Raw genomic sequence first — 8,946 nt, forward strand, 5'->3', positions numbered from 1 at the left:
ATACCAGTCTGTTAGAACATGGGCTCGGCCCAGATCATCAAAATATTTTTCTATTACTGTGCCTACCAGTCAAAGTCTAAGACAAGGCTGATGCCTGAATTACCAGGACAAAAAATTAAATTATAGGAAAGTAATATGATGAGAAAGTTGTAAAGACCATTTCCCACCATTCTCTGCTGCTGTCGTATTTTACTTCTTGTTGAGTAAAGTCTGAAGAATGAGCACCCTGTTTGACTCTGCAAGCATGAGTAAGTCTGCCAGGCATAGCAACAATAATCTATAGAACAGACCAAAGCCCGAGCAAGACCAGGATTATTTTAGGGGACACATCTAATAGCATTAGACCTTGGTCTCTTGGCACAGATTCTTGGATCCATATTACAGACCAAGGCAGGTGCATGAAAGAGAAGGCGATGCTAAAAATATCCTCAAGAATCTTTGTGGAGCCTTGAAGACACTTGGGGTGTCCTCAGCTCTTTATATACAGTCTATGATCCTCAGTCACCAGAGCGCTGTGGTTTAACTTTTCATTAATTCGGTGCATTTAAATAATGTTGAATTTGTAAGGGGATTGTTGGATCAAATTATTAATTTATAATTCATTCGTTGTAATAAAAAAACATTTATTAATTAAAATAAAAAATTCTGTGAAATATAATGTAACACGATCTTATTCCTTCAGATTTATTAAAGCTTCTAGTAACTGAGCTGCACATAAAGTGAAATATTAAATAATGTAGTTTGTAAAGCAGTTAACGTGTCTCAAATGCCACGTTAATCAGCGGCTCAGCTGCGGTAATTGAGGTATAAAGCCCATCCTGCCCGGCTGGGGCTGGATGCTGTGGTGCCACATTCAAATGACGCATCAACAGTTTACAGGGAGGATATCCGATACATTATCAGGTAAACACTTCCCTGTCTTGAGCCCCCCAGACTGTGAACAATGCCTCTAGGGCTTGCCGGGCTTACCGAAAGCATCTCTTCTCACACAGCCCACTCGCCTAGAGCTACTACAACTTATCCCACAGGAACTTACATACACACACACACACACACACACACACACACACACACACACACACACACCCAACACACTCAGACGCAGATACAGAGAGACCAGGGGCTGCAGGTTGACAAATGCTTGGTCAAACTGCCACTGCAGCTGCATGTGGCCCCACTCCCAGCCTGCCACAGAGCAAAAGGAGAACACTGTCACTGTGAAATCAGAAAGTATAATCCGTATGAAAAGAAAACTAATCATGTCCCCGATTTCTTTAATACTGGCAAGTGAACAAACTCAAATGGCGCTTAATAAAGAGACGGCTACCACGTGTGGCTTTTAAATGAGCTGTCACAGTGGTAAAAACAAACATGTAGCCTAAACAAGTGCCATGCAGAGATTTGATCATGTGCTCAGTCAGTCATAACTGAGTCTCCATCTGCATCTTCTCTGTGCATTAAGTGGCTTCTGTTACATTACCATTTGGGAGCCTTTCCCTGGGAGCTGCCTTCATGTCCATCACACTCCATATACAGGCGTATCAAAAGTCAAATGTTTGGGAGCAACGAATCGCTGAGCAGATCCTAAAAAAACGCCCGGGCACCCACACACGCCTCCTCCAAAAAAGTATTGGATGTCCAAAGGAATCCAGTCACCCCCCCTTGAAAGTACATATTTGACAGGGCACAGTCAGGCAGAGCCTGCACTCAGCTTAGCGTTCAGTTAGGCACAGACGCCCGAGCTCCTCTCTCGCTCTCTTTGGTTTTCATTTGGACGTTTTGTTGGTGCCGCCAAACAAGCAATAAGCAGCCATGGATGCCATCAAGAAGAAGATGCAGATGCTCAAGCTCGACAAGGAGAATGCCTTGGACAGAGCTGAGCAGGCTGAGTCAGACAAGAAAGCAGCAGAGGACAGAAGCAAACAGGTCGGCTGATTTTTTTTTTTTTTCTTCTTTGTGGAAAATCTCAAAGATCCTTAGAAAAAGCAGGAACACCAGCAGCAGTATAAAGCTGCTGCCCTTTAAATGGATCGCGTCCTAAATACGGATTAATTACTTTCTTGGATAATCCCAAATAAGGATTAAGTTAAGAATAACGCAACCTTCTTGATTTTTTGGGATGTTTTAAAATCTCTTCTCAACTGTTTTGGCAATTGGTGATGTAAATATAGTCTAGAGATGATGTTGATCATTTTGAAAATAGAAATAACCTTTGATAATAAATGGAAAAATTGCATGTTTATTTTATATTCTGTTAACTCTATAATGTCTTTTATATGCATGTATAGTTAGAGGACGATATAAGAGAGTTGGAAAAGAAATTGCGTGTAACTGAAGACGAAAGAGATAAAGTGTTTGAGGAGTTCCAAACTGCTGAGGAAAAGCTGCTGACCGCTGAGGAGGTCGCCACCAAGGTATCTGATCCTGACGTGCATGAGCTTCCCTAACTTTTCTCTTCTCTCTTCCTTTTTCCCCTGTCCTGTCCTGTCCTGTCCTCTCCTGTCCTGCGTGTCCATCTGTCCGCGCTCTTGCGCCCTGTGCGCGCTCACGCAACTCCCGTCTCCCCTGCTGATCACCTCTGAAACTGTCCCGCACTGAAACTCACCTCAGCTTGAGGACGATTTGGTAGCACTGCAGAAGAAGCTGAAGGGAACTGAGGATGAGTTGGACAAGTACTCTGAGGCTCTTAAAGATGCCCAGGAGAAACTTGAGCTGGCTGAGAAGAAAGCTACCGATGTAAGTAGGGACGGGATTCACAATGGCACAATTCCTTCACCACGCTTCCTCACATCTTCAATCTCTAATCACTGTGTGTGTGGGAAACGACAGTTCAACACCGCAGAGAAATAAATTCTCCTCTCTGCTAATTCAAACTGGCCTCAACTATTAACTCTGAAAATATTTTCCTTTTTGGATGGGTAGGTTTTGCACAACTGCCCATCCTGGAAAATTGACCATCAAACTTCAAATTGGCTCTTCGATCATATGTCCAACTATTGTTGAATTGTTGCTTTATGTTTTATCAAGGATCACATGCACAATCACTTTCAAGTCAGCCCAAAGAAAGTCAGACTGGCTGTTTGACTGAAACACCTTTTTTTTTCAAACTAAATAAAACAAACTAAAATTTAATCCCTCCATAGGCTAACTCAAAAATTATGTTGCATAATACGTTTCTGTCGTTTGCCCCAGATGTGTCGAGTCTTACAGGTCTTTGACCAAATGAGTCTTTTTCAGAGTGAAAAGTGAAGTAGTCTGATGTGCAGTCCTCCCAAGAGCACAGGGAGCAAGCGCCCGGATAAATATAGCCCACTGCTTTATATGGGCAAGATAGAGCTCACATCTGCGGCCTGCGCTCTTTGCTTACCAAAGGGAAAAACACTGTTTCCCACCAGAATGTCCCAGGCAGCGTCCTCATTAAAAAAGAAAAAAGAATAAATAAATTTAGCTCATCTACAGAAAAATTTAATAAATGATCCTCTTGTTGCCCATAGTTGCTTTTATTCCATCCACATGATAGAAAAACTATGTAAAGAATTTAAATTGAGGCATGGAAAGGTTGCGACCTGCTGGAGACAAAACGCACTTTCTGTCTTCATTAACATTTTCTCATGACAAACAGTCCTGTTAATGACTCAGTATAGGTTCAAGTCCAACTGCAGCAGGCAGAGGCGTTTGCTCACCACAGCCAGTCAGAGAACTCAGTTTGCAGTGAGGCTCGTTGTAATAATCCTTTAATTGGATTCCCTCAGGGAGTTAGGCCATAGTGACTGTAGGCTACTTTATAGTCTAGTGAGTTTTAGCCTGTGACACTTAATGCTACATTTTATTCCCTATAGGCCTAGATCCCGCTGTAGTTTCTCTCTTAATATCCCTATAAGAACTTTGAAATGTGGCTGGAGAGTTCAAATGACTTTAAATACTACTCGCTGTTTTTATGGCCTTGCTTAGATTTTTTCATATTTTTGGAGTGATTTCCTGTGATATTTGCAAAGTCCGGAGCGTAGCCTGTAATTATTGTACTCAGTGAAGACTCATTGAACTGCCTGTGGTCTCTGAATATTTTATTACCTTATGTAATGCAGAGAGTTGATCCGCAGAGGGCGCTGTAGTTCCATTAGTTCGCACCAAAGCATGATTATCACAATGTATTGACAGGGCGTGTTAATCTCATTAAAAAAAAAAGTCATTGTTACTTTGCATCAATTAAATCTCACATTTTATTATTTTAAGGGAGCACTGCAGCAGATTTCCATGGTGTGACACTTTGCACAAACCATGCACAATACTTAGTTTTTAGGCTTATTTTGATATCAGCGCTACTTCCTGGACAAATAAGAGGCATTGCAGAGTGCGTCTCCAGAAAGCTTGCGCACTGACCTGGCTGCCTTCACGCAGCTTTCAGCACAATCAAGGACGTCACCTCGCTGCCTCTCAGTTTCTCGGAAATTGTGCTTAAGCACAGAGTATAGTGAGGTTTCTTTTTTACATTTATATATAGTTGCACAGTAAACAATGGCCGGAGCTACATCACTGGAGGCAGTAAAACGAAGGATCAAGTCATTACAAGAGCAGGCAGACTGTGCTGAAGACAGAGCCGAAAGATTACAGAAGGAGTTGCTTGCGGAGAGGAAAACCAGGGAACAAGTAAGCATGTTTACCGCTCGCACAGGCAGACAGAAGCTGATTATCACACGCGAAATTACACATCCTTCCCTCTGTAGCCTGCCCGTGTTGTGTTCACTTCATTCCATGCGTTCAATTTGAATCGATACGCAGTGAGATAGCGGGATTTGTCTTGATACCCCGCCGTGCTGCGAGCAGAGCTTTTCTTGGCTCAGTGCAGTGCCACCACAAAGTCGTGTGCTGAAGGTTTGATAGCCTGCTGCTCCTGGCTAAGCGCTTCTAATTGGTAACGTTAGGCCGCTGATGCCCAGGTCTCAAGCCACTGAGCGACCCTGACGCATTGTGTCACCGTGTTGCCTAATCTACCTACTTTACTTCACTCGCATCTCCTTTTGATGCGTTTCGCTGTAACGGTCCCATTCAACCTGCTTTCTAGTAAGTTCCGTTTATTGCGTGCTGCAGGCACTGCACCACAAGGTTAAACACATGAAAACTATTTTTTTTTTTAGCAACCAGGAAGTTACAAGTAAACTGTGGCAACATTTAATGTGCCAGTGTGCACTGTGAAGCTTATGCTCTTTGACTCCTTATAAGGACAATAGGGTTTCACAGCTACAAAGAACATAGCGGTAGTTATCTGGAGGGGTGAAATCTTTCTGCAGGGACTTAGAGCAGTCAGAGTTTCTCTCAGCCTCAATCTGTCAGTTTGTAACTTAAGTTACGTAAGATGTTTTTAAATGGAATTTAAACCACTGCTTCAGTCTACACATTATTGGTCAAGCCTCACACCTTAAGATGCACTTTCATCCAGCACTGTGCACTTTACCACGAGCTGCAAGGGGAGAACAGACTGAAAAGGCCTTTTGAGTCAGTCAGACTCTCTGGTAGTTATATCCTGTTTTCACCGTCACTGAGCATTTTCAAGACAATGCAGGCCTCATACCTGCTGAGCAGTCACCTGAAAGCAGAAGTATATACAGGTTTGAATAATGACAGAAAAAGACCTGCTCTCTTTTTAATATCACATCCCTATTAATGCATTAATGCATAGCAAAGAAAATCACAATTACATGTCTGTTACAGTTGTGAACTATCAAGAGAGGCTCCCCTGTGGTTGTGTGTGAACCGTGTGAGCAGTCATTTACAGTATTATTGTCTCAGGCCCTTTGACTTGAGCCTTGTTAATGTTCTCTCAGGGGCCTAGTAATGAGGCAGGGTATTCAACCTTCTGTCAGCTTGGGACATTGTTATCATTATTACGTAATCAGTGAGGAGCACAGGGTAGCCTCCTGGGAGTGTTCTTCCCAACAGGAGACACACAGAAACACTTGAGCGAACGTGACTGTGCTCACCCATCAGGCATGAAACGAAGTCTAAGTGCACCACTAAGAGTCATTCACCATGGGGAAAAAAAAAAACAAAACAGATACACCATCTACATTCTTTGGGCTGACATGTATGTGTGCACATGTGTGACTTCCAGGTTGTCTGTTAAAGATGGTGGCCTCCGAATTCTGACGTGCTGTTCTTCTCTCCCTAGGCTGAGGGAGATGTCGCTTCCCTTAACAGACGTATCCAGCTGGTTGAGGAGGAGTTGGATCGTGCACAGGAGCGTCTGGCTACTGCCCTGACCAAGCTGGAGGAGGCTGAGAAGGCTGCTGATGAGAGCGAGAGGTGGGTTTCTTTTGAGCGGCGAAGACTCAGGCGTCTGATCTCTGCCGTTTCGCCCCCGCTCTCTTGCTGTAGAGACCAGGTGGCAGGGCATGAAGATCCAGCGCAGCTGTGTTTCCATCCCCTTTGTGTGGGGCACAAGCAGCGCCTCTGTGCTGCAGAGCTAGTTGGTGTCAGATAGTGCAGTCATTTCCTCACATCCCAAATTCTGTATTTTCTCCCTCTTTCAGTTCACTCATAGAAACGTATATTAAAGATTTATCAGACAACACTACAGTGCACCAGACATGTGTTTCCTCAGGGAGACTGTAGGCTGTCTGTCGGGTCTCAGCTCCTGATTCCTAACATCTATTTAACTGTTTGTCCCCTCACACAGAGGCATGAAGGTCATTGAGAACAGGGCCATGAAGGATGAGGAGAAGATGGAGATGCAGGAGATCCAGCTCAAAGAGGCCAAACACATCGCTGAGGAGGCTGACCGCAAATATGAGGAGGCGAGTTTTTCAGATGCCAGTGCGCCACCCTGAAACAAATCTGCAAGACCAAACATTCAGTTGCCCAGTTACTGCAATCAGTACCACTGTGAAATACTGTGACGATTATTGACAATCGTTAAACGTTTAAATGACCAATTAGGAAGCACCTTTTGGTAATTATGGCAACACTTTTGAATTTTGCCCCAGTGTATTAACATTAATTTATTGGTTTACAGTACAGTTTGTTAGCCGATTTAGGCATTTATTAATGCGTTTCTTAGCAACGATAACAGATAAGATCAACAGATAATGAAGGACAATACAGTAAAAGTTCCACTGTAAGAATATAACATATATATTCATGTGAAAAGTTATAATTATTGAAAAATATTGTACATTTATAAACAAAAAAGCCCTCCTTCTTATAACTACATGGCTGTGTGTAAGCGAGTTAAAGTAAAGTGTTACCGAGTACAGTTTAATCATATTAGAGTGGTGCACTTTCACTTTGAGGAAAAAAATCTTTAAACCACATCCTATGTGTTACTCATCACGTATGAGTTGTGTTGTAACACTTTGTTATGTTGCACCTAAAGGTGGCCCGTAAGCTGGTCATCATTGAGAGTGACCTGGAGCGCACAGAGGAGCGCGCTGAGCTGTCAGAAAGGTAAGATGTTTCACCTTTATGTGCGCTAAACCTGCATTTCCACTTGCACGTCCACTAGCATTTAAACAGTCAAAGCTTTCAGCACTAATACACAAAGTATAGGACCTGTTCCAATCGGAACAGTGTGCCCTGTGTTCTTACTGTATGTGCTAATTATTTGCATGCTCCTCATGGTTTGAATGGTTTTGGCTCGGGCACGTACGCCACACCCATTAACAGACGCGCTCGAAGAGTGGAGGATGAGCTAAGGGTTTTGGAGCAAGGCATGAAATCACTAAGCTGCTCAGTCACACAGGTACTACAAACAAAAACTAACACACACTTATATCTTTTGATGAGTGGCTCTTTTCACTTTCATTCGTGCTGCTGAATGAAGCCTCTGCTTTGCTTGCTGTGCTTCTTACTTTCCTCTTTCATGCTCTTTTATTCTGGGTATTAAACTCTTTCATGCCTCTAACACGGCAGGGACTGTGCAAGAATAACGCCTCACGTTTTAAGAGAAGCATGATATTTAGCTAAAAAAGCATTTAACAAATAATTTTAATTACTTTTTGTTTGTTGACAAGACTCGCATTGCTATTCTCACACTCCTGCTCTGTTAAGGCACTTTTAAAGCACTTGGGGTTCCCTCCTCGTTTAATCCCTGTAGTTCTTACTTATTTTGTGTCCTCTCCCTCCCTCTTCCTTACTTTCCCTCCACCTGTTTTGTGTCTACCCCTGGTTCTATCCATCCTCGTGTTTCCCTCCTTTCCCTCCACCTCCTTCTCCTTCTTCTCTTGTGCGACTTTATCCCCTTGTCTAAAACACCAGCAAATGCTCTGAGCTTGAGGAAGAGTTGAAAACTGTGTCCAACAACCTGAAGTCACTGGAGGCCCAGGCTGAGAAGGTAAGTGCGACCTTGTGGCCAAGTGCATGCTGTCAAACCCATCAGCGGCCCTGTAGCCTTGGTGAGAGTGGAGCAGAGGAGCCCGGGGAGCCGGATCTCTTCACGTCAGATTCATTTCACAATATATGTCTTAGAAAATGTGCATGGTATCATTTTGAATATACAAGGACATTCGGAGTTGTGACTCCATGCCCATATGTTTGACTCCCTTCATTGTTTTTGTCCCACAGTACTCACAGAAGGAGGACAAGTACGAGGAGGAGATCAAGGTCCTCACCGACAAGCTGAAGGAGGTAAAGTTTCACATGGCCTTATATGGAATTGCAAGCTGAGTCTAGGTGCATTCATAGAAGTCACAGATGCTGTATCACAGTTTGAGTGCTGGACTGACTCATAAATCTGTCTCTGGACCACAGGCTGAGACTCGTGCTGAGTTCGCTGAGAGATCAGTAGCCAAGCTTGAGAAGACCATTGATGACTTGGAAGGTATGATTTTTTTTTTGTTGCTCCTCACCCCAGAATGCTACTCTGGTTATTTTGAAATGTTTTTTTCGTTTATTTGTTGTGGTATTTGTGGTAAGTGCTAAGTGCTTTTTTTTTTTTTTTTTTTTAAAAAATCT

General features: G+C 43.2%; 1 protein-coding gene across 6 annotated transcripts in view; it reads left to right on the forward strand.

The window, feature by feature from the left end:
- Positions 1-1,688: 1,688 nt before the first annotated feature.
- The window catches only part of tpm1 (tropomyosin 1 (alpha)), a 65,813-nt gene continuing 58,555 nt past the window's right edge, over positions 1,689-8,946 (forward strand). For 2 of the 6 annotated variants that reach the window (XM_087178294.1, XM_087178297.1), the window contains exons 1-8: positions 1,690-1,926; positions 2,289-2,414; positions 6,167-6,300; positions 6,674-6,791; positions 7,370-7,440; positions 8,251-8,326; positions 8,557-8,619; positions 8,743-8,812. In XM_087178294.1, coding sequence (XP_087034420.1) covers positions 1,813-1,926; positions 2,289-2,414; positions 6,167-6,300; positions 6,674-6,791; positions 7,370-7,440; positions 8,251-8,326; positions 8,557-8,619; positions 8,743-8,812 — 772 coding nt within the window. In that variant the 5' untranslated portion in view covers positions 1,690-1,812. Of the gene's footprint in view, positions 1,927-2,288; positions 2,415-2,610; positions 2,737-6,166; positions 6,301-6,673; positions 6,792-7,369; positions 7,441-8,250; positions 8,327-8,556; positions 8,620-8,742; positions 8,813-8,946 lie in introns of all 6 variants that reach the window. The other 4 variants (XM_023422512.2, XM_087178295.1, XM_087178298.1 and 1 more) reach the window with 3 other exon arrangements.

Source organism: Seriola lalandi, unplaced genomic scaffold (genome assembly GCF_002814215.2).
Source record: "Seriola lalandi dorsalis isolate HSWRI2012SDOR001 ecotype SW California unplaced genomic scaffold, Sedor1 jcf7180002054682, whole genome shotgun sequence".
Taxonomy (NCBI): domain Eukaryota; kingdom Metazoa; phylum Chordata; class Actinopteri; order Carangiformes; family Carangidae; genus Seriola; species Seriola lalandi.